The sequence below is a fragment of the Drosophila melanogaster genome, chromosome 3R (assembly GCF_000001215.4).
Source record: "Drosophila melanogaster chromosome 3R".
Lineage (NCBI taxonomy): Eukaryota > Metazoa > Arthropoda > Insecta > Diptera > Drosophilidae > Drosophila > Drosophila melanogaster.
In genome coordinates, this window is record NT_033777.3 from 6,565,343 (window position 1) to 6,591,148 (window position 25,806).

The window sequence follows — 25,806 nt, forward strand, 5'->3', positions numbered from 1 at the left end:
AAACAAATTAAAGGTTGATGGGGTGCGAGTGGACTGAATGCACTGTTGTCGGCGTGTTAACAAAACCACTTTATGCAGTTCATTGAAATTACCCCCTTTATTCCATTTATTCCATTTTTTACTGGCTCCTCCAGAGCAATTAACACGCATACACACCCAGCCAGACCCACGAATATCATAATTGTTGGCGATGGCAGCTAGAGAGGCAGAAAACAACGGCGATGGCAACAGCGCCAGCGATTGTAAATTCGAAAATTTCACGAGGTAAGCCTGCTAGAAGGTGAGGGGCAAAGAACGTGGCGGGAAAACATCTGTTTCAGCCATCCACTCATTCATTTTTAATGTATGCAACTGCAATCGAGCCGCCTCCGGCTGAAAAGCAAATGTCAAGCAGCTTCCACTCGTCGCTGCACTGCGAAACAAGTTCAATGCTTGTTTTCGAAGGTACATTTATTGCTTTCAAAATTATCCTTTGGTCCAAGGAACCAAACTGAAAAACATACCTGTAAATTTATAAGCAAATGTAAATGTACTTCATTGGGAATATTTTCCAATGAAATAATTGAAATAAGAATATTCCGGTTTTGACCTGATGGTTTCAACTATGAAAGTACGAGTGTGTTTTTTCCAGTGTACCCCTCGTCTAACAGCCTTGTTTTTGACATTGCGCAGGAAGCCAAGGAAATTGTCAAGGATATTGGGACATTGAAACAGTAATTGCTTATGCCCTGATTAGTTTGGATGTCGAGATACATCGCGTAGATCTTGGGACAGAATATGAGGCACACTTACCGATTGTGAGGCAGAGGATGCCACCGAGGAGCAGCTGAGTTAGCTGAGCGCCCTGCAGGGGCCGCACTCTCGTTTCGAGTGTTTGCATTTCGGATCGACTGCGATTTTTCCAGGAGCGCATCCCCTCCCGCGAGGGAGCGAGAGCGATAATGTTCAGTTACGCGGAAATAGTGCACAGCTTGGTACTTTCACTGGCTTTCACTGGCACTTTCCAGCGGGGGATCCGAGGGGGACTGTGGTCGGTGGAGCTGCCGCTCCAGCTGAGACTAGCGAACGCATTTAACACCTCCTGTAAAAATGCAGAACTGCCGACACGGCGTATACGCAACGAGTGCAAACGCTCGGGGTTTTCTTTGGGTAGTGCTACCCAGCAACTTTCTGCAAATGTTCACAATTTTACTTTCGAGTGACTCCGCTGACAGTTTGTCAAATATTAGTTTTCCTCTTTTATTGCTTGCTGCGCGGTATGAACAGTTTTTTTATGGCCAATTTTATTGCGCCACAATCGCTCTGATGCTCATAATTTGTTTAATATTTCTTTGCGTCTCGGTTTTTCGGTGCTTCAACAGTAATTGCCTCTACTCGGACCATCAATAACCATGGGCTATGGGCCATGTTCACTATTTTCCCGTTCGCAAGGGAACAGCAACATCTGTCCTGGCCCTGGGGTTAAATCCCACTGCCCCTTTTGATTCACATTGGATTTTGGTCGTTTTCGGTTTTTGTTTGTTTAGCGCATTTATCTGAAATGAAACAAAAGGCAATCGGGGTTTTAATGTTCCGTTAATAGAGAATCGATTTATTTTAGACTGCTAAATGCCAAGTGATTTACTGTAGGTCCTTTGTGCAGGATGTGTGTTTGCAGGGCCAGAGGGCCAACACACACACACACACACACACACACAAGCGCGGGCGTGTGTGTGGCAAGTATTGTTATTGTAGATAATTGCTTTTGGCCGGCTTGGTTCGGAATTCGTGTTTAGTTTAGCGCTCAATTAATTATCTCAAGTTTCGCCATTTGCCGGCTTAGTTTGCCGGGAATTGGCCTCGGGCCACATGGCCACGCAATTTGTATTCAATGCGCCAAATTACTCCTCTCGAGCATCTCGAACAGTTGTCAATTAATTTAGCTCTCCCCCGTTACAAAGCCTCTCAGCTAGTGGGGAATTCATTTAAATTAGCTGGACGTTCGCTCGAGGGAAACAGGAAAACTAGACTATGGGATTGCATATTTTCTATTTTAACATTCGTGCAAAGTCTCGCAGAAAGCATACATAGTTTAAAAGCCATGATTCCCGGATTAGATAGCTCTGTCACTTTCATAGTACACTTTTTTACTGTGGCTTCCACGACTTTTGTTTGACTTACTTAATAATAAGTAAAACTCATTTTAAGTCCATTCTGCCTACCTCGTGCTCTCAATTTCCGTTCGCTTTAAGAACTCCACTCAGCTGGAAACTATCGCCTATACTTCACCAGGATTTACTCGGGTAATTTTTCATAGAATTTTTCGTGTTGGCAACAGCTGGCGCCGCCAAAGTGGCACACGACTGACGCTCTTTGGGGCGCTCGCAAAATGCAAAAGGCAAAAAAAGACAAACACAAATTTATCTTCATAATTTTCCACACGTTACTGGCAACTCATCTGCATAAGCACGCACACTCACTCGCAGTGGCACATGTGATGTATGCAACGCTGCAAAATGTCACCGAAAGTGAAAGGCGGAGGCAGTAATGCTGAAAGTACACTCCAAGCCCCATTTTGCCCTCCCGCCGAATGTAGGCCACTGGCAGCAGAATGTTGACTTTAACGTTGTCGACGTCGCAAGTGAAATTTATGCAACTGACGGCTACTCAGGGGATGGGGGGAAACTGGCGGAAAATAGGGGCTTTTCATCTCGGCAGCCGACTTTAAAGGCTTTCCAGGGTCATAATATTTTTTCGGCCAGGACCTAAATGCTACAAGATTTATGCGGGCGGCCCACGCTGCGGGCGCTGTAATTAAAAAGTTTGTCTAAACAATTCTCTAATTAAATATTATTCGTCTGAATCGAGAATGGTTTTGCTTCAGCCGGCGTGTGAATATTAATGACTTGACGTTTCGGTTAAACTTTGCGAGTGAGGAAACTTGCCCGCAAATGTTGCTCAATTTCGGTCGAGGGTTTCCGTTTCCGCTGGTGTTGCCAAACGAAACGCAATTAAAACGACGCCCCCTGCGGAGGAATGAACCCTTTAATGGCTTAATGACGAGACCACGAAGTACATAGTTGAGAGGCCAAATTGAGCAGCACTTACTTATTCCGAGCGAATGAAGTCCAATACTCCACATCTGCCCTCGAGTTAACTTCGCAGCAGGCGAAAGTGGAAGAGGGTGTGTGGTGTGGTAATTGAAATTAAATGGCATTTGAAAGTTTATTTGGCTGGCAGTTTGTCATCTCATTAGCCCATTGATCGATTCAAGTTTTCAATTATTGCAATTGGCGCCATCCAATTAAAGTTGGAGCAGCATTCTCTACAGCGACTAACTAGGTATAAAAAGTAAATTTGCCACAGCAAGCAGCAGACTACTACATCATTCTTTGCGCCACTCCATCCATTTCAGAGTCCCGGGGGAAATTTATCTAAATGTTGTTTCAAAACTTCAGTTTCTGCTCTCCCTTTCAGCCCTTTGTGTTCGTCCCCTTCTTGCTGGCACTTTTTTCGCACTCTCTCAGATTCAGTTTTACCGAAGCAGCTCTGGTTTTTGCCTTTCCCCCCAACAAACTTGTCACAACTAAAGACATTACACAACAGATTACGTATACGCCGGGTGGGCGCTGAAACAAGAGGTGATTGGGCGCAGTCCCCATTAAAGTGTGCCTCCTCCTAGTTGCTAGCAGATTTACAGCAGCAAATTTTTATGTTATTGCGTAGCGTGTGTGCGTAGCTTGGAATGGGTGTGTGGGTGGGTACAACGTATCCTCCACTGCTGATTTAATGTATGTGGCCCCCAGCAGGCTTCATCCCTTTCATTTACGGAGATGTTTATCCTTACATCTATAAAAACACATTCTGCGCACAGCCTTACACTTATGTGCGCCACTGTCCAAGTCCCTGGCACTGATGGAGTCTAGTCAAAATAGTTGCCCCGACTCCACATATGTATATGTATGTATTTTCGTTTCCCCGGCTGTCTGTCGTCCTGTCAACGCATCTGTGTAGAGCCCCACTTCTCCGCTCTGATGTTGCTTTTAAAAGCTTAGGCTGGGCAAACACTTTCCCACATTCTTAATGAGTGCTTGCTTGGTTGCTTGACGCTCCTCTTCGAAAACTACAAATTTTGTTGGCCATTGTCAGAGGAAAGCATGGTTAGAATTTAGCCAGGAGCCCAAGATGTTGGGCTTACATGTAGGCTCTACTCATAGTTCAAGTTGTAACGGATGCAGAATATATCTACTTTACTATGAAAATAAAGTAGTCAATGAAGCCAAAATGAACTGCTGCTATTTGTATATAAAGAAATTTCATTTTTTCTGCGAGATAAATTAATTAATAATTAATTATACGTTCTCAAATTAATTATTAGATTGCTTTAAAAATGGTTTTGTGTTATATGGCAGAACTGAACAATTTACATTTATATGTATCCTGCTTTTTTCCTCAGCTAGTCTCGATTGTTATTCCATGTTTGATAAATATCCTAACTTTTGTTATGCCTACAATGGTTCATAAAACTTACTCATTTCAACTTCATTAGTAATAAATCTTCGATGGATATCTTTCTTTTTGTGCTGCCATAACTTAAGTATTGATTAAAGACAGAGAAGTATTCCAGCAAGGCACAGAACCCAAGAGTTTCTCTTATTCGCTATGGCAGAGCTAAGAAGGGACTTTTTATGCGCTTTTTACACACACAACCAGCATTTTCGACCACTGAAAGTCATTTTTGCTTTGTTTTGCAGCCAAAATAGTATCTGAAGGGTCACTCAAGCACATACCACCGACACGGCGGGAAACGGAAACTATTACGACGGGCAGCGAAAAGTCTATAAAAGCAAATGCTGCCTCCTCCAACGCCATGAGATCCCCATCCCCAAAAGAAAAGCTAGTTTGGAGCACGGAAGGCAGAAAATAAAGTCGACTATAAAAATCACAGGTTTATATACATTTTTTGAGGGCGGCCAGTTGCCGGCATCGTTATTTTTGTTGCTGCAGTGGTTGTTCTACATCAGAGTTCAAAGTTGTTTTTGGAAGCACTTTAGCTCGCTTTAAACAGCGATTGACTGGATGCCTTTCCGAAAAACTTCCTGTTTCGGGGCAACAACAGCCGAGGAGCTCCCAACGATTATGTCAGCCGAGAGTTTGGCGTCTTGTCACTGGAAAGTTAATCAGGAAAGTGGCAAAGCCAGTTTCTGGTTTAATCTTCAATTGAAACTTTGGACACTCCCCAAATAAGCTAAACGATCGAAGGGAATAAACAAAATTATAACTATGGGAAAGCGAAAAGTTCAAGAATTCTCCACCGTTCTTGCCGAACAGTTTCGTTATAAAGGTCCTGGCTCGTGGCATCTTAGATGGGCACCCATAAATCAGATTTACACACACCAACACGACTGCCATAAACTTTGATCTGTTAATAAATTGACTACACTTAATCATCGCAGGTAGGAAGAAAGTTTCGGGATGTAAACTTCTACGTAAGTTGGAAAAATATCTACCTCATTTATTCATATGCCAATCTGAGAGAAACTTAAGCAAGCAGTCGGATCCGGGAGTTATTACAGCCAGCCTGGTAAAAATTATATATATCGCTCATACGCCACGTATGCCGACTGGACTTCGGGCGACCGCTTCGATTTATACGGGCTTCCAACTCGTTTTGGGCCACCTCATGGACACTAAGGCCCAACCGCAATTAACGCACACCATCAAAAGCCACTTAGCGAAATGTGGGTGATAGCTAATCTCCTTTGCGCCCAAAATTCAAGCCCTTTTGCGCCCCCAAATGGTGAACCGAACCAGGTTACATTCCGGGCACATTGCGCAAACTAATCAATGCAAGTGAATTTGTTCTTGGCGGCTGCATTAAACTAATTGCTAATTTTTAGTCGGCAGAATTTACAGTCGCGTGCACATTACTTTGCTCACTTGTGTGCTTAGCCTGCTTACCGCACTGGCGTCCTGGCCATGTTTGCCCAGATGCAACTAAGCTTTATTTGCCTATTTACCCCGGTACGGAAAATAGAGATCAAGTCAACTGCAACACAATGGCAGTGAAAATTCCAATAGTTTGTTAAGCCAATACCAACGACAATGTGTGCTGATGCAGCAAATTTTCGCATTAATAAATCTTTTGTTTGCTAATAAATTTCTAAACAGCAGACCGTCTCACTCCTGCTCATCTCAATTCGCAGTCTGTTTATGTATACGTTTGCCTTGCATCCTTGGGACTTTGGCTTCCGTCACCTGGAATGTGGGCAAACATTGCTCCAATATTGGGTCAAATTTAAGTTGAAGGCTTTAACGCACTTACGAGTATAATCAGTCAATTCCCAAGATACTGCAATTACCTAAGTTGAGTTACTTCTACCCTCCGTGTATGAGAAAATTTGACTATCTATCCGGAGGGACCCTGAAGTCTCTAATTGCCACATGTGAGAGCAACAGGATATTTACATGCAAATCAACCCAGAAACACACTTCCAGGCAATATCCAGAGGGGCGGCAAAAAGTTCAATCATGTAAATGGTTCGTCAACCAAATTGGGGCGGCAAAGGTAAATCAGAACACACGCAAGCACTTTCAGGGAGGGAATTGCGGTCCATCTAAATAACTACGTTTGTCCTTGACCTCGGATGGAGGACATGATTCAACTGACTCACAGGACACGTTCAGCCTCAGCCTGGCCAAGGCTCCGAAAAATCTGAAGGTCTTGACTTGATTTAAACGTGAGAACGAATGTGTGTCCGACTCGATATCGGCCTGTGAAATATTTATTATGCGCTGACCTTTGTATACTATTGGACATACGAGTACTCAAATTAACTGGTGAACCAACTGTATTTTCATTGCTAATCTAGAAACATTATACTTTCACTTGAATTAAGACAGGGGAAAAAATATATTAATATGTTGACCATTACAATTTTCTCAGTTTATATATATTTCTTGGAATATTATATTTAATTAAAATAATTTGCTATCGCAATCAAAATTGATCGTTGATTGATGGGTGACACTGAGTCGATCAACTTTCGTTAGTCGAATGAATCAAATCAATTGACCAGCCAGCGGCTGAAACAAATTCCAATCGAAATTTGCTCCAATTTAGTGTACGTAAATTTGTGCGTTTCTATTTGCGTGTGCATATTTGCACAGAGGTACATACATGTATACCCATGGTTTGAAAGTGGGCTCAGTCATTGTGTGTGCCTAGTCACACATATTTTTTTGAATATTTTATGACGCAACCGAGCGCGTTGTCATTGCTATTTAGCCCTCGTCACTGACCCCCAACCCTTTCGCTTTCATCCCTTACCCAATAAGTTTTGGGGCACTTTGTTGTGGAAATAAAAGTTTAGCTTTTCCCACGTGCGCCTGCCGACTATTTTTTTCTGCGTCCCAGCTGTCAACTCTTTACACAAATTATTAAAACATTTTCCCACGAGTGTCAACACTTTCGGCGGTCGTCATTTTGGGCCGCCAGGGAGTCGCCGCATAGAAAAGGGGCGTGACAAGTTGGGAGCACTGGGTGGAATGGGTAGTATGTTATGGCAGTCTCAACTGGCAGCACCGCAATGAGCCCTCTTTAATATTTAAGTCGAGCTGAAAAATGCAGAAGACAAAGGGATAAGGCGCAAAGTTCAACCGTTTCGCGGTTAAGTGTGACAATATTTTATGGCGAGTGTTAAGGGTGCTCCAGGGGTGGATAAATCTCTTCCGCCGATGGAATGTATATAGCGCGGATTAACCGGGGAGAGTGCAATAAAAGTTAAAGACGACCGACTACGAACTGCCGACTCCCCGAAAGTGGCAGTATACTCGTAGGGAAGTTCGTGTGTATTTAGGTCGCTCCTGGGGGCAGACGGCTTCATTAAGATAAACCAATAGCTGCTAAATTGTTAACATTAGGCATACATAATGAATTACGGCGCTGGGGCTCCTGAAAATTTAAGTGAGCTACCCACGAAAGGGGATATGCGTTGCGGAGCACAAGGTCCTGGCACCCGGTTATCTATGAGCTCGGGGGCGCATTTGTGCGGGATCCTTGTCTGCTGTTTAGTCATTCGTTTCGCCTGTTAACAATTTCAATGGAACAGACAGGCGACAGCAGCGAGGAGGACTTAGGCATTTCACTCAGCTGCACCTTTTCGCCTGTCCTGGCGAAGTGAAGGTTGGACGAGGATGACTGGCAGATTCCCGGGAATTCATAATTTAATGCCAACTTACACGACACTTCGCGTCATTTCGCATCATTTAGCTCAATTTTCGAAGCGCTTGCACAAACAGGTCCTTAATGAATTTGTCTCGGTTTATCAGGTTTTATTGTTAGTATGACTTCCTTATTTGCCTAATCTTGGAAATGGCTAATGCTTGTCTCCCATTTTATTGTTTTATAGTTTTGAAATGGGTAATTCATAGGCGGATTCAATAAAATATAAATAAATAAATCAATTATAATACGAGTATTTAAATATGTTGGCTTCTTTTATGGTTTTTCATATATCATATTGTCTTAGTACAAAATGAATTTTAACAACATATTTTTTTAATAAGTATTACTTGTATTATACTAATGTATACATTATTACATTAGGTTGTTATATTCACATTATTACATTCACATTAGGTTGTTGTATAAGAAATAAAAATGGGCTTGCAAACATTTTTGGCATCAAATAATAATATGAAGGAGTCCCCCTAACTAAGAACATAAATTATTCAAAGCAATTGAAATTAATTTCTTGCCGAGGTGAAGTCACCTTTTCGAGCCGAAAAGCCTCAGGAATCCGGCGGAAGTGACGACAGTCGCAGAATGGGTTGCATCCTCCATTTCTTGCGGTGTAAGCGTCTTGGGCTTCAACTTGTTTTGTTGTCGCATGTTCATTTGCAGTTTTCGGTTTCCCTTGTCTGGGCCGCCTTCAACTTTGCCTCCTTGTGGCCTCCAGAGGTCATGTGCTACCCACTTCCCGTTCCCTTTCGCTTTCACATTGTCTCCGCTTAGACAATTTGTGGGGTTTTGGCCTCGGGCACCCTGCTTTTCCACCCGCTTTTCCACCCCTCTTCCCCGGACACCATCCGCTTTTGCTTTGGCCAGGCTGCTCTGCTGTTTTGTTGCCTGACTTTTTACATAATTTTGTCGCTCGACTGGCTTTGTCCTCCTTTTGGCTGCTGGCCTCCACCTCCGCCTGGCCGCCTACTTTTCCTCTTTTCCAGCCCAAAACCCACTGTCATCCTGTTTGTGTTATCCTATGTGTTATTTTCATTGTTGTTGGCGGCATTCTGTGAATTCGTTGCGGCCATTTCAGCTTGTAATTCACTTAAAACCACACACAATGACAAAATGTAGCATTTGTTTCAGCCTCAACATGCCAGCGTGCTAGAAACAGAGCCTTTAAATTATGTTATTAAATTTGTTTACCAAAGAATTCGGGGACCCTATCCCCTGTCATCTCGACTTGAGCTTGATAACGTCTCCTCCGCCGCCAGTTGACGCACAAATCCTGAGGCGTCCCTGGCATAGTTGTGTCCTATTTTAATTAAAGCCAAGTTTCCAGTAAGTCCCTGGCCTAATCGAATTGGCAAGTTGAATGTGGCTGGCTTGTCGGAACTGCCACGCCCCGCCGAGACGCTAATACCTTAATCCACCCTGAAATCCCGAGCACGCGTTCCGGTGGCGATGATTTCGCTTGATTGCTTCGATTGTTCGCAATTTGCCGCGGCTTCTCGCGACTAAGTGCTCCTGAAAACTTGAAAAGCGACTAGGCTGAGATGGAATGGAATGGTGGAGAAAAAGGAAGCTCACGGCTCGGTTCAACTTTAATTGGCGAGGGCCGCGAGACCAAAAAATGTCTCATTTCTGCGCGACATGAAAGCGTCACATTATTTAATATAAAACTTGCTCTGCCAGCCTGGGGAACAATGCCTGTTCGCTGAGTGAAGAACGGAGAATGAAGAATGGCTTGGGAACGAGGCTCGGAGCGCTATTAAATATTGACGCGCCACACAAAGGCGGCTAAATGCCACAAAAGAACTCATAATGGCGACTTTGTGCCACTCTAATGCCATTTTATGTGCTTTATTAAGGCCCAGAAGTGAATGGAAGGCGGGCGGGGCTGAAGTGTCGGAGAGACATTCATTAAAGGCGATTCCCCAAGTTGTACAACATCAAACGCAAATTTGTGCCAGGTGAAGCATTAAAATTGCCAATTACCGCACAATACCAACTCATTTGCCCACAAAGACGACATTACCTACGTCCAAAAAAGCGACACTGAACTGGGCTTAGGAAATCTCAATTAGGATTAGGCAAACTAGTTATTTCAATTATGCGGAAAGTCGGCTTAATCAAACTCGAGTGGCAATGACTGTATATTTCCGAGGAAGCGAAACCATAAAGTAAGTTGGCCACATTTTCAAAAAGGTTTCACCTTAATTAGGAAGATTATATCAATAATTAACTATAAGATATGTATCATATGTCTGCAAGTCCTTATTAAATCAACCAGAGAACATATTAGCTGAAATGCGAATTCCCACGAATCCTATGTATTTTAGATCTAAAGCCGAACAAAAATTGACTATAAAACAGGGGTGTCCCCAGCCACGAAAAGCACCGAGTAAAGCCAACTTTATGACTCACTCTAACCCCAACCCCCCGTCTCATTCAACACCTCGACCTCAACTCAACCCCGAAGAAAGTTTCTCGGCGACCCCAGCATCAGCATTCTGTGGCAGGAGTATAGATACGGATGTATGGACATTATGGTCCGTACGGTCAATTTATTGCGTTCGCGCTTTAGGTGCTCATGCATGGCTGCACATTAAAAAGCAGATTTAATTAACTTTGGCCAAACTTTTATTAATATTGAACGCGTTTATGGTAGGAGGGCACAGCTGACGGCCCCACCATTCGGTGGCACCCGATGAGAAATGGGAAAAGGGCGTTGAATGCGCTAAGCAAGTTTAAGCCGTAATAATAAAAAGTAGCGCACAAGAAAATAAATAAATAAAAGACATGCCATCAGCACGCATTACGTACACAATTTACTTTATTGCATAAACTGATTATAGTTTTAATGCCGCACAGGGCGAGACTGGGAGAACCCGGTCACAGGCCGCAAAGAGGGGATTTCCCGGGGCGGATACGTTCGACATTCAGGCTGGCGGGCAGGAAAACTTTAATATCCTGACGTTATTATCATTATTAAACTGTGAATGGCATAATAAACGAACCGGGTAGCCGCAGTGAGTCGCGCACAGCGCGCATTCCGTAGTTTTCTCAAGTACAATGGGCGGGTGCGTCAAGAAGTTCAGAGAATCTTAAGGAACATTCAACTTTGGGTGCATAGCTTAAAACTATAATTCTCCATTTGATCGCTAAGTTCGTAGAGAAATATCAAACTGGAAATATGACATATATTTAACGAAGCAGCAAACCTTTACTGTCTCTACTAAAAAGTCTATTGACTTAGAGGAATATTCCACTGTGCATTAAGTGTGGCGGCAGAATGTTGTGTTTACCGTCTGAATTCAACTGAAGTGCACCAGCTCAGGGCCAAAAGACAATACGCCCTATTATCGATGTGCGGCTTGAAGTTATGGCTGCGTAATAATCTATTGAGATGCGTTTTATTGCGCATACGCCGCGTACGCCAGCCAAGGCAGAGGGCTGCGGAGTCGTAAGCACTTCCATGGCCCTGAGCTGCACTTAAGATCCGCATGCAGTGCATTAAGAGCCCCAATGGCATTTGCTTGATGGGGATTGGATATGGGGATTGGTTTGGAGAATGCCAGGGCAGGCCAGGCGATTGGAAGCGGAAAACTGTTGCTAATTTCGAATGGCTGAGGGGATTGAAAAGTCTGAGCTGGCAGCAGCGATGACAGCTTTCGGACACATTCCTTCAGCGTTGATTTCGCTTCGCAGCTCATTTCGTTCGGAGAACATGTGGGGCGGTCACTAATTAGTCGTTAATGATGCATTTCCCCAGATTGCATGTCTCGATTATTTCGTTTCACTTCGTTTGGCTTAGGTTACCCACCGGAGCACGCACATACTTTCCGAGTTAATCTTGTATCTGGAATCCCGGCAGACACGCAATATTGAAGCCCTGCGGAAAGTCAACAGCAAGCGCGGATAAAATCTTCTTACTCACGTCGTGAGTCGGAGTTTTCCCGTTCCGTGATTCCTTTATCCTTATTTACCTATGAGGAGATAACAGCAGCGGGGTAGGAGGTGAAAAATTTGTACTTGGCATTTCAATTTGTTTTGCATATAATTATTATTGTATTACGCATACGCCCGCGTGCCACACACTCACTCCAACATTGGGAATTATTCTTGCGTGCATGATACAACTTTCCCAACTTCAGCCACCGGATTTCCATGTGAGTACACAGGGAAAAAATTTGCATAAATCCAGGACAAATATTTGCATTGCTCAGATTTTCTCGCCCCATTTTTCTGCAGCATTTAAGCCATTAATTTGCATTCATGAAATATTGCCTGATATTGGTTTTAACTTCCATCCAAAATTATATACCTTCAAGCGTTGTGCAGACGGGTATTGAGTTTCCTTAGAATTTCAGCTGCTCTGCGTTGGCATTGTTTAATTTATAAGACACGGCAAAATCCTCTTCGTTCAAGTAGCTCGTGTGATTGCCATCGAAGCGCTGGCTTTAAATTAAAAATATATATCCGTGGAAAAACTCATCAATTCGTGTCAAATTTATTGCGCGTCATTTCAGAATATTCACCGAGAATTCCCGCCTGACCGAGTGAACTGACATCTGGACTTGGCTGTCATTAATTTGCTTCGTTAATGTGAAAGCAAACAATGTGAAAATAGCGCGGAGTCATTATATTTTACATTGTAATTAAAATTATGCCACTCCACCACTCACAAGTATTCTCGATAATGCTTATGCAGGACTCAATTTGTTGTTACATAATTACAAGAAATAACACCGCAGGACATTTCGAATGCAAACAAAGGTACAATTAAAATTATTAAAAAGTACAATGTCAATGAGATTTGCACTAAAATCACTGACGCTAATTGATGCAGCCCCATGGCTAAATCCGACATTATCACCACGATGATATCTTGCCGTCACTCACTTGGAAATTAGGCCCATTTACCGCCTCATCCCATTTAGATGTTTCAAATGTGCTGCCGGTATCTTTTCCCAGAATCTATGCACCTGTCCGTGAAACTCATTCGGTGCTCAGTGAACATCGAGCTAATTGATTACAACAAATTCAGTACGCGTTTAATTAAATTAAAATTTTGATTTTATCGCAACTTTGGCCCGCAGCATATGGTTATACTCGCGGGGGCTGTGGTCGACTTTAAATGGAAATTTAAATGATATTCCAGCTAGAACGGAAGTGAAACTGCCGCCAGTTTGCAATTACCCCACCTAATTAATGATCAGCTAGGCCACAAGTACGTTCTTGATTAAAATTTGTGTGCTGCTAACGCATTAATTAAAGTTTCATAAGAGGCAAGCAGAAAAATGCGAGAAAAGAAGGCCAAACAAGGACTTCTATTTAAATATTTATTCCACTCATTTGTATTGTGGAAGAGACCCCGAGACCTGGAGACAGAAATTACCTTAGGCACACAAATTGCATTTGCGTGTCAACCGCAGTGCGCAAAAAGGGGCGGGAATGTCCTGGAGGCGTCCCAAGTTTGAATGTGTGACTGTGTGTATTTGAGTGAGTGAGTCTCTGGAACATGCGAAGCGTGCGTAAGTCGGCAACATGTAAACGCGTATTAATTAAGCCAAAACAAAGCGCCGCCGCTCAAGAACCAGACGAAATGCGAAGACGACGACGTCGACGGCGACGAGGACATGCAAAAGGAGTGGCACGTGGGCGGCGGTGGCGATGGCAGGGGGCGTGGCAAGTCGTCCTGCGAGTCAAGAGCTCGCTCGCTGCCATTTCCCCCTGTCAGGGACTCAATGTGTCCGTAGGAAATGGAAATGCCCTTATAATACGCCAGACGTGGTACATTTTCTTTTTTGTATGTGTGCGGCTTTCTTTGACTGATTCTTTTGATTCCAGTTATACATTTTAATTAAAACCACCTCATAACATAACATACATAACTCGCCTATCTCGTTGTAGTTAACAGGCGTTTTATTTAAATAGTCCCTTAATGAGCAAAACAGTCTCGCCCAGTCTTTGTCCTCACCCCACCAGGTGAACAGCTCTCGAAGTTGTCGGGCTGCCGGCGACACTTTTCCGTCATTGTCCCACCTGTCATCGCCAGTCGGTCCGAGCTGCCACAAATGTCAGTCACCGCTTTAAACGCTTTTGGCTAGAATAAGCTTCAAGTCAAAAACAAAAATTGAGTAAACGATTTAGAAATAAAACACATTATTTGAAAAGGGAGTTGGTTTAGCCATGACCTTCTGTGCGTCCGTCGATTTGTATGCAAACTAGAGTCTCAGTTTTAGAACTAGCCGAATAAAACTTTCAAAAAGTCTTTTTATTGTAAGTTTGTTAATTCCAGATATAAACACTCTATCATATAGGAAAGAAATCATATCATCGTGGTTTTTAATTATAAAGTGTTCTAATTCGGTATAAGCATTTTTCTATTTTAAATATATTTTAACTGCAAGCATATATATATAAATGGATATATAGATTTTACATTTAACGTTTTTCGGCTGAGTGCATGAGAATGATTTTCGTGCCCACTTTAATTGCAATTCGTGTTAATTTCGCCGGCGAAACTGGGTTTAACAACCACTTGAGGCGGCCAGCTGCCACTTCATCGGTCATTATGGTCAGCCATAAACAAATCAGCAAACAAAGTGGCAGCCACCTGCCACCTGCCGCCTTCCATTGTCCACGTCGCCACTTTGCACACCCACTTTTCGCACAAATTGCACGTTGGGCGCCACAAAAGTTGCGACCCAAGAAAAAGCAAGCGGAAAGAATAGCCGAGCCAAGAAAGCGAAGGGAAACAAAGGAACGAGCGAAAGAAAATCTTTCATTATCATGTCACGTCAATCGAAAAACAATCTAATGACTGCACATGATTTCTATCTCAAATAGGTTGGACGGGAGTCTGGGCAAGGGGCAAAACAGGACGGGAAATCGCCCTACATACACACTGAACTCAAACACAAATGCCCACAGAAGTGGTTGAAAAGTTTGCGGCCAAACGATTATTATGCATTAGCCATGCTTAAACGGTTAAATCAACTGTAAATCCCTCTGCCCACAATAAGGTCGTTGGGGGCAGCCTTCGATGGGCGGTCAACTGCACAAGTCAAGTGTGAATGAGTGTGATTTGATAAATCACTGCGATATAACAAGGCTCAACGTATCTGAAACTTAGATACCGAGGCGGACAGGCATTTCCAGTTGATTAGGAAGTACGGCTTGGAGCTCACTTTTATAAAGACTTCAGATTTCGAATAGATTATGTAACTATCCTAAGCCTAAAGTGTTAAAAAAATTCTGAGTGTGTTTGTTTTTGGGACGAGCTTAATAGGCTTTTCAGTAACGGTTAAGTTTACCTTTTAAATATTTAAATCTATTAAGTTTGTAATATTTCCGATTTTAATGATGTACAAGTAAGTAAAAAAAATATTATGGTGTCTATTGCTATCGCTAATATGCATATTTCCGTTTTCATTCACAGCAACCGACCCACGGCGTAGGTATCGATATAAGTTACTATCCAGATCTGAGTATTTTAATATTTTTCTTTTTAAACAGTATCAGTCTAGAAGAGGAGGTTCAATATATCTATAAGTACCCTTTGCTGCCGACTCCACTGATTGATTATGGATTTATCTACAATCTGGTTTGCAACAAGCCTCGGGATGTCAGTGTGCCGTTGATCCTAGAAATTGAGACAGAGTTCAAGTCCAAAGACAGTGCTCCTGAGAAGCCAAAGAAGGTGCCTAGGCTTTCATACCATTCCCGATCGAGTTCAATGAGTGAAGATGAACCGGAACCGGAAGTGCAAGTTAAATACCAGTGGAACTCGCCGCGGCTGATGATTCTCTGCGAAGATGGAGACATCAATTGCGCTTTGCACTATCTCGTTGAGTCTCTTCACGATCCCTTCGCCTGCAATGCGGTGGCCACTCTTTTCTTGCAGGAATCCATATTGGAGGAGTTCGTGGATCGCATAAGGGATCGCCTGGAACCGTTGAGCACGGATATCTCCGGGCATCCGGTTTATATAATGACACTGGAGAGAATAGGTCACTTACAGGCAAAGAGAATAGTTGGAAATCCCAAGACTGTTCCAGAAAATGCTAGTCCCATGCTGGTCTACGACCTTAGCCATCGTTACTTGGCTGATGGACCCACCGGGGTCATAACCCTGCACACCTTTCGAACCATGAAGGAGGCCGTTGAGCTGCAGGCTAAGGAACCACTTAACTTTACCTCTGTGTGCATTTGGAACGAAAAACTGGCAGCCGCCTACGAACTGGTGGCCCGATTAAGTCCGCTGATCTTCACGATTAATTGTTACTACGTTAATCTGAACGAAATCACTCTGCCCTTCGTTTGCAACTTTAACTCCGCAAAGATTATCGACGGCTACCACTACGAGTCATTGACCTTTAAGGGAAAGCGCAAAGTGGTTGTCCATCCAGTTGGCACCATCTGGGCAAAGTTGGCCCGCGAGGCACTCGTCCAGTACTGATCTCTCCCATCGGGGGGTCGCACTCGAACTTCTTTTGACAGCCAATTTAAATTACTAGTCATTGATCTAGGGCCTCTGGCTAATTGACTTTCCGGTTGGGCAACTCAATTACCAATTTAATTGCTACAAAACGTCTGCCCGTCCCAAGAGTTTTGGCCTACATATTTTCCGGGGAAACTCAACAGGCCGTTTCCCCGGCCTAATGGAAATTATGAGTGACTTTGTATTGCGATATTAAAAATTCTTTCTGCGAAGTAATTCACCTAACGTGCCAATAATTTCAAAAATTAACTTTGCCCCATTGGCACCTTCCCCGATTTCCCCGCTCTGCAGAACAAAGGCAACAAAAGGCGGTTCGTGTTGGCAACAAAATGTTGAGGCTGCCAGGTGAGTGGGTGGGAAGTGGCTGGATGGCGGGTGGAATTTCGAATATGCCATAATTACTCCACTTGGTCGCTGCTGAGGGTCGATCGTGCAGAGGGGCCACTGGGCGGTCATATTAGTGGCACATTTCGGCTTGTTGGTTGGCCAAATAATACGGGAATGGGAATGACTTTGGCAAACGGGGGCTGGGCAACTTTATAATGTACTTCCGTTTGCTTTCATTCACATGGCAGCGGAATATCAAAATATTTGACATTTGCATAAATAACACGGCCACCGACGCAGATCCCGGGCAAGTTGAAAGGCAAATAAGGCTCGAATTTTTCGCCCAGCCCCAAACCACACACATATCATGCCTGGAATTGGGCAAATTTAAAAAACCAGCACATGCCAAGGGGCATGGAATGGAAGCGGTGCGGAGCAGAGCGAAATATGCAACGCAGGCAGTGAAAACAAAACCGTGGAATTTCTGTCCACCAGAGTCGGGAGTCCTGGCCACGGACTCCGGCTGAGGGTGGGTCCAGTGGCTATGGGCAAATAAGATTTGCGTGAAATCCAGCAGAATTCTGTTGGCTACCAGGGTTCCGGCCCGCTGTGGCATAGTAAAGCATGTCGGCAAGCAGGGCCCGCTCACTAAATAAACAAATTCATAAACAAACAAGTGCGAAAATATGGGACTTTACTTAGGCTCCCGTCCGATACCCTGATGGAGCCATTCAAACGAATTGTTCAATATAGGCACGCTAAATATGAAATACGACGGGCAATCTTAGCATGGAAAAGTGCACACAAAAAAATATATGTACTTAGGACTCGTTTATGACAGTAAAAGAGATAATATTATTAAAAAGGCTTGTTGATATTGATTACTGTTCAAGAATGCAAAATATGATCTAAAGTTCAGTTGTTATTTTATATGTGCACATATATAAAGAATATATCATACAATTTTCATGATACCCACATTCGTTATTAATTCACCTCAGTTTCTAGTTTTACACTACCCCATGTAAGGGCATATCAAAAAAACAGCGAAAAACCAAATATGGAAAACAGCGAGTAATGAAGTTTATTTATCCAGCGAATGGGCAAAAATTAGACGCGGCTGCATGCAAATTGGCAATTAGGAAATCCTTTATTTTATGAATTTTTCGCCAGACTGCCGATTTCATTTTCTTCATGCTGGCTCGTTGCTCCGGTTGGGCTTGAAATGCAAATAAGTGGCTCCTCCACCTCTGCCTCTACGTCCACTTCCATCTCAGGGCGTTGAAGCCCCATTTAGGGCTTTTAATCGAGTGGGTGGTGGGAGGCCAGAGTTCCATTTTTCACGCTTTTATTTGGCATTTTATTTTGGTATCGTATTTAATTTCATTGCAGGTTTTTGCCGGATGATGTGGGCCATATGAATGGAGGAAATGAATGCCGTTGAGTGGAAGGTTAGCTTCGGCAACTTGTGATGTGTACAATTCAAATGGATTATTACGGTCGAATTGTGAGTGCTGTTTTTATGGCATTATCTTTGCGAACAGTGGCAACTTCAACTGAAATTGCTGCAATCAGAGATTTAATGACTTTCTAAGGGGCTCGCTGTTTTTCCTGCTCAAATATCAACACTGATATTTTCTCTTTTGACTTACCCAAAACAATAACCGACTGACTGGTCAGGATCAAATGCTGATATCTCTTGAAAAATAAATCCACAAGCGATAAATTTGGCGTGCGGAAAACTCGCGAGGTTGGCCTGGAAACCGTTCACTTTAGTTCAATTCCATTCGAATCCCGTCCATTGGTAATTGCAAAGGTGAGAGCAAGAAAAAGAAATAAAAAACCCCGAGCGACCGGCACAAAACAAAACAAGGAAAAGCTGGAAAACCCACCCAGGGCAAAGTGGAAATCTCGGTTAAGTTGAAAGATTACATCCTGTGTGGAAGGACGTGGGCTGCCCAGCCTTAACTAAAAGTCAATTCCCAAATCAGCACAGCCAAATGACTGCGAAAGTAGCTTATTTCAATCGAACATTTTGCGGGGCTCTGTTTAAACTGCTCAAATCCTTTTATTTTAACGACTTTAAACTTGTCTATTGTCTGCCCGCTTCCCACTTCTGCTCCTTTGCTCCTTTTTGGCCCGATTGTTTGGCATTGTTTCATGCAAGTTTGATTTTCAAATCAACTGCAGGTTGCCCTCGTCCTCATCCTTGCTCTCGCCCCGCCCTAATCCTGCCCCCTGTCCCCACTTAACTGTTGTTTTGGCTGTTGTTGCTGTTTCGCCCCATTCAGTTGTCAAAATAAAAACCTGGCAACCTGTTGCTACGGAGGATTACTCGTGCGTTGAATGCCCCCTCTAGAAAGTCCCGCCCATTCCGGCCCCACTTTCCCCCATGCCGCGTGAGGAGGAAAAGTTTTCGCTTTGATATTTGATTTCTCTGCTGGCCTGCAATGGCAGAAATCACCCAAACGGAAAAAGGTTCAAATTACCGCGAGTTTTTAGCCGTTTTCAGTCGCCAACATTTTCGTCCTTCTCGGTTCTGTTGTGACGTTTTTCGTTTTCGTGTTGTTTACTGTTGTGTGCACTTTACTTTTCGGCTTTGACTTTTATGCCATGCTGGTCTAAGTTTCGACCCAATCAGGACGCGCAAGGACTCTAGGCCACTCGGGCGGTGAAGTGGGGAATGAAAGTTTTGACAAATATGCCGAAAAGCAGAGGCCATTCAGTTGGGGCATACCGATAGGATTACGGCAAGAATGTTAGCGAGCACAACGAAAAAATCGAAAACTACTCACTCTAGCAGTTTAAAAATTAATAATAAGAATTAATAAATAATTTAAGATGTTTGAACCATTTGGAACAGATAAGTATTAATGAAGTAAATTAAATAAATGTTAATAGGCATGCGTCTATAATTCCCTAATAATTTATTAAAAGCATACTTAACTTGTTTGTGCACTGATTTGTGTATTAAATGCTTTGTACAAACAATTCTTTTCACAAATTCTCTTTAAAAAACATAGAGCCCCTTTAACATCAGCTCAATATCGATTTAATTAATTTGAGATACGTTGGGGCTGATTAAATATTTACGGAGCCGACGTATTTATGCATATCGAATGTCGAGTGAGTGCCGGCCCCTTTGAGGGATCCTGCGGATCCTGTTGTGCGCTGTATCGCCTGACAGCCATTAGGAATATTGATTTCCATATCGCCACATTAACCAGCGTCAGACGGCAACAAAAAGCCGCATTCCCGAGCTGCAAAAAAATGAGAGTACGCACAAGCACACTGACAAGCAGGATAGCAACGCACATACACACACATCTAAATGCGCTGACGTAATGTGAAAATTATGCGTTGTAATTTGCGCCATCAGAAGGAAACGGAAAGGCGGAAGACGACGCACTCAAACAAACAGTGGCGGCGGATGGCGGTGGGTAGTGGGAATGTGACAAGGACAGGGCGTCGGGGAAAAGAAAGAAAAACAAACGCAGAAAAAACACGCAGGATATTCGGAAGAAGAAGCAGATATAGGCGGGCAAGCAGACACATTTACATATGCATAGCTGTGAGTATATGCAGATGTGGACATGAAAAATTGGTACACTTTAGCAGTCAAAGCTGATTCCCAGTTCCTATCTCCCGGCCCCAAAAATGTCCCTGTTGCTGTTGCCCTTGTTGTTTTTCGACACTTTTTCACCATCATCCTCTTCATCTCACTTTTTTGCTCGAAGCCCGTAAGGAAGTTGTAAAAATAAAACATGGCACGTCCACAAGTCCCCAGAAACCTTCGATAGAATGACACGATTACTTAGTTCCGACATAGGAATACCCACTGTATTATTAAAAAAAAAAATAAACAAAAATCTTTTACCAACTCTACTGTGTAGCATAAATCTTGGTTCTAGTTCGAATAATTCTTTAAATTCTACTGTTCTCACTCAAGATTTCCAGAAAAACGAAAGTATGCAGACATGTGATCCTGAAAATACGAAAGATCTATACATGCTTAGAAAATTGATGCAGATAGATAGATTTTCTTTTTGGGAAGTTCGGTTCGCTCGGCACAAAAACACCAAAAACAGCACATCCTTTCCTGTTCCACGTAAAACAAAAAGGTAGGAGAACAAATAGGGGAGGGGCCACCCCTAAGGCGAGGAAAAATAACTACAAGGAAATTTGTGGTCGCTGAAGAATGTGGCCAACGAGAGGAGCTCAAATTTGCGGGCGCTAAACGTGGCATGTGGCGAACTCAGCATCAGGATCCCAGTTCCCAGCATCCCATCCTCCCTGCTTCTAGCTCCAACGGAATCCACATCCAAGCCGCGTGTGTAAATGCTGCGAAATAAATTTGTGTCTCTTGCAGCGTTGGCAAAAAAGAAATGGAAATAAAAATGTGTAACAACGGCAAGAACAAGCAAAGCCTCATAAATGTTTACACCTTGTCTGGGTGGAAAACCAGGCTCCGGTGGTTGGTTGGTCGTACAAGTTGTGTGGGTAGTGGGGTGTTGGTGGCTGTCGCACGCACAAAACGTGTCAATGACGCAGGGGAAAGTGGGCGGGGGAAGGTCGGCGGTGCTACGAGTGCCGCTGATAAACGTCGTTCTAATAATGATAATGGCTGACGGTGCATCCTGTTGCACAGTGGAGCGGAAAGGTGCGACTTCCAAGGAGCTAATGAACTCCGTGTGGCCTGCTTTGCGCCACAGTGAACTACACTTCCTGTCCTGTTCAGCTCAAATAATGCGCTATAATTACAAATATGGTCATTTAAGCTGATTTAAATTCCATGTAATTATCTTAAAGATGTTTTAACCACGAAATTAAGGCTACTCGAATTATATTAATAGTATGCTAGGACGATAACTTATTCAATACATTATTCTAACCATTCTAGAAAGCGTGAATTATTATCTCAAAATTCATTCTCATATTGTACGGTCTTAGCAGATAGAGATGCCTATAAAATTGTTACTGCCAAATCTGGTAACTCTGCTAGTATAGGTCAAATCGGATGGTTTTAAGCCAAATAAGTGAGCAAAGCCATTTAATTTATTTTATAATTCATTTGTATTTGTAAAAAGTGGTAAAGAAGATTATTTTCAAATGCCGGCAAGTTAAATTTTAATGAATTAAATATTTGTCTAGTTTGTTTTTCTCTTTGGACGGCGAAGCCACCGAAATTATAGAGTTTGATTTGACCAATTATAGAGTTCGTAAAAAGCGGGCTATCATGAAACATATTACGTTAGAAGTGCATCGCATAAACACAGAAAAAGTTTCTTCTGAAATATTTTCGAGAATTCCGATTTACCCACTGTGCAACAACTTTTTTTATACATTTGAACGATTGTTTTTCCCGCCCTAACGTGGGGAGGGTATTCCACAACTTTTTGCTACTTTATGCTGTGCAGATACAATGGACAGCGAGAGACATTTAAAATTTTCGTCGAGCAGAGTACATAATTTGTTTAATGGTGATATATTGTCTGGCTGTGGCTCTAACAAATGGTAAAAAATAGCAAATTCTTGTCCTTTCTTTTTTCGTGGGCAATGTGCATTATTCTTTGTGGCCCACATTATACACTCGGTGTGTGTGAGCTAGAAATTCCTTTTACTTGGCTCAGTTTTTTTGAGCTACCACTTTCCAATTGGCTCGCTTTTGCCACAACTTTTGCTAATTTTTCAGGTTTCATTTGTCAGGGATTCGGTGATGTGACCATTTTACCGTGGCCCATTTAGCAGCACTTCCTGGCTTCATGTGTTTAATTAAAATAGTTTTTGTTGTCATTTAATGCGCTCAACTAATTTTCAGTTTGGTTCGACAGTTAAATATGCTGCAACTTTTTATGCCTGAGAGAATTTCAGTGCGACGACGGACAAATGAGGATGGGTAATTAATGTGAAAAATTAAATGACGCATATTTTCCGCAATCAGAGCAAAATGTGGCTAGCAGAATTCATGGCTAATCTAAACATGATTTAAATAATTTAAAATATTCTCTTTTTCGTAATATGGGTATTGAAAGAGTAATTTGAATTAAATTTACAAGCTCTCAAAAAACATAATGAGGCGAGCCGGGCTCTTGACTTGCAAACAAGAAATGCGAATAAATAAATTACGCCAAAACCCACATATATTGAAATAAAATTTGTTTGGATTCCGGCCGGGATCTGGTCCGCAAATTAAAACAAAGGCAACAGCTTGAAAACGAATATTCGGCTGCGCGGTGTTGGAGCGTACGGAAAATGAAATTAATATTAAACAATGCGTGACATTTTTTGCAACAAAGCAGAGAGGCCACGAGTCCGTTTTGCAGGATATATGGAAGCAACAACCGCACCTCGTTAAAATTGTATGCCAAAATGGCTGCATACATGTGTGGCCCAAACAAAAAGCCAACAAGAAGCCGCTTCGAAAAGTTAAACAACCAAACATGGCCAAAAAAATATAGGGAAAAAGAAACACAATATAACGAAACAAAAGGAGCAAAGGAAAGCCCCGATGGAAAATTAAAAATTCAATTTGGCACAAGCCTTGGAATAGACGTTTTTTTTTTGGATTTCATTTGGTGAAATCAAATACGATGAAAAAAAAACGCTGAACTCGAAAGACTAAAGTATCGCGGCTAATTGAAACCCTTAAATTTGAATATTAATCAATGTCACATATGCCAAGTAGCCTAGCCAGTACTAAATGTGTGACAAATGAAATATTTAAATAAATTTCAGACCCGCAAACATTTTGACGTTTTTCGCACTGACAAAGTGCCGCAAAAAGTTGCAAATTGTGGTTATTGTGGGTACAACACAAAAGCTCAAAAAAGACGAATAATTTCAAGCGAAACGAGCGCCCAACTCGATGACTTGCATTTGGGAATGCGTTAAAGTTTTAAATTCGGAAAAAGTTGTTACCCAACACGGGCGCTGTGAAAAACTTTCGAATCATTATCGTCATGGCGATGATGATGAAAGGCATTGGGGACACTGGATGGTCGGCCTTTTTTGCAGCATTTGGAACGGAAGTGATTTCATCAAATATTCATATTAACTAATTGGATTTGATGCCAGTTTGCATATTTTGTGTGTGTCCTTCGTAGCGGATATTGCCCGTCGAGCTCATCAGGCCGCCCTTCCGTTAGGGACACTCGTAATTTAATACACACTGTTTATTTTAAATTAAAAATTTATTTACCCACATGTCAATGAGCCTTTTGAAACCCGACTGCGTTTTCCGACCAAATGCTTACCTGCAAATGCTTACCTAAAAAGGAGAGAAATAAATAAATCTGTGTTAGAGCGAGCGAAAATGCTTTCTTATTTGCTTTTCTAGCTTACACTGTAATAGAAATAATAAAAAAGTGCGTCCCCTTTTATTTAAGTTTTTGTACGAGGCAATTATTCAACTATAATAACAAATGCCAAAGAAAGCAAAGAACAGTATTTAATTTTGGTATATTTGGCAGGTTAACTAGTGTTGGACAGGTTAGTAGAAACTACCAAGAAGTAAGAAATTATCAACTCTACTGAAACTTTTCATATTTCTGGAAACAGCTCAAAGGACTACTCTCCACCTTCCCTCCCCTTTTTTGGCAAACTTGGCAAGAGAGGGGAACTCTAATTCCAGCCTTTTCATTAGCATTCAAGGCGGGCAGCGTTTTCCCAGCAGAAGCGTTGAATAAAATAACAAACATGGCGAGCGGCGAAGAAAAACAAACCTTCAAAAGGCGGTTGGGGTAAAACAAGGCGAAAATGTGTCAGTTAAAGTGGCGTATACACAACATGTGGGCGAAAGCAATGAACTCCGCGGAAAACTTGGCTCGGCTCTTGACTGAACTCTTTTGGGCCAACACTTCGCCCTTTTCCATTAGTTGCACGCTCCAAAAAAGAGCGAAGAAAACGTGGCGAATATTGCGAAATATTAAAAACGAGGAAAATATAGAAAACTCTGCTGTGCCAGTGGCAGGGTGAACGGAGGGGATGAAGTGGCGCAGAGCGGGGCCGCAAAAAGAGCTACAAAATAGCATAGAAAATTAATAATCGCGCAATTTTTGCGCCAGTAAACAATGAGAAAGTCTTGGCTCGTTAGTTTCCTCATTATTCTGAATTTTCAACTTGCTCTATCTGCCTCCACGAGAATTTCCCCGCTCCTCTGTGAACTTTTCTTTGTGTCCTGCCTCTTGCAGTTCCAGTCCAAATCCCTGAAAAGGACAAAACGCAACGCGCCACTGAAAATGGAACGTCGACAGACGAGCCTCGAGGTTGTGGGTTTGGGTTTTGGGCTTGCTCTAGCTACTGGGATTTCACTGGGCTGGCTGAGACAACTGTCTGACAAGATGGAGAACGCGATTTTACCGGAAAAATAATGAAAAAAGCGATTTAATATCATTTTTCATAGCAACAAATTCACAAGTCGCGTCTGCCACTTCTAGTCCCTTTTTTCTATCCTTTTAAGTGCACGGCAAATGAGCTGTTGTAGCTAAAAAGTTCATGGAACCTTAATGGATTTCAGATTTGTCATATTTCAGAGACAGGAAACTAATGAAAAAAAAGCCGATTGGCCTAAAATTGGCGCGAGAATTTTAGAAAAACATATTGCCAAACATATCAATAACAAATTTAAAATTATGTTTGTGTCATAGAAATAATTGTAAAATAAGATAAATATTACTGTATAATATAAAAGTTGTATTTTCAGAAAACAAGGATAATTTGAATTAAGAGAAACCCTTAAATAACCCTTGTAATCAGAGAATTGAAG

At 42.4% G+C, this 25,806-nt stretch overlaps 2 protein-coding genes and 1 long non-coding RNA gene across 4 annotated transcripts in view; 2 read left to right on the plus strand and 1 right to left on the minus strand.

The window, feature by feature from the left end:
• Positions 1–25,806, minus strand: part of dpr11 (defective proboscis extension response 11) — a 64,162-nt gene that overhangs the window by 36,174 nt on the left and 2,182 nt on the right. For both annotated transcript variants that reach the window (NM_001275391.1, NM_176409.2), the window contains exon 2: positions 793–1,535. In NM_001275391.1, the coding sequence (NP_001262320.1) occupies positions 793–913 (121 nt within the window). In that variant the 5' untranslated portion in view covers positions 914–1,535. The remainder of the gene's footprint in view (positions 1–792; positions 1,536–25,806) is intronic.
• On the plus strand, positions 15,442–16,929 carry CG2336 (uncharacterized protein). Its single transcript, NM_169148.5, has 3 exons — positions 15,442–15,585; positions 15,654–15,668; positions 15,731–16,929. Exons 1-3 carry the CDS (start codon positions 15,575–15,577, stop codon positions 16,671–16,673), a joined length of 969 nt encoding a protein of 322 aa, NP_731094.3. The 5' UTR covers positions 15,442–15,574; the 3' UTR covers positions 16,674–16,929.
• Positions 20,089–20,763, plus strand: lncRNA:CR46131 (long non-coding RNA:CR46131). Its single transcript, NR_133337.1, has one exon. It is a non-coding gene; the product is annotated as a long non-coding RNA:CR46131 (long non-coding RNA).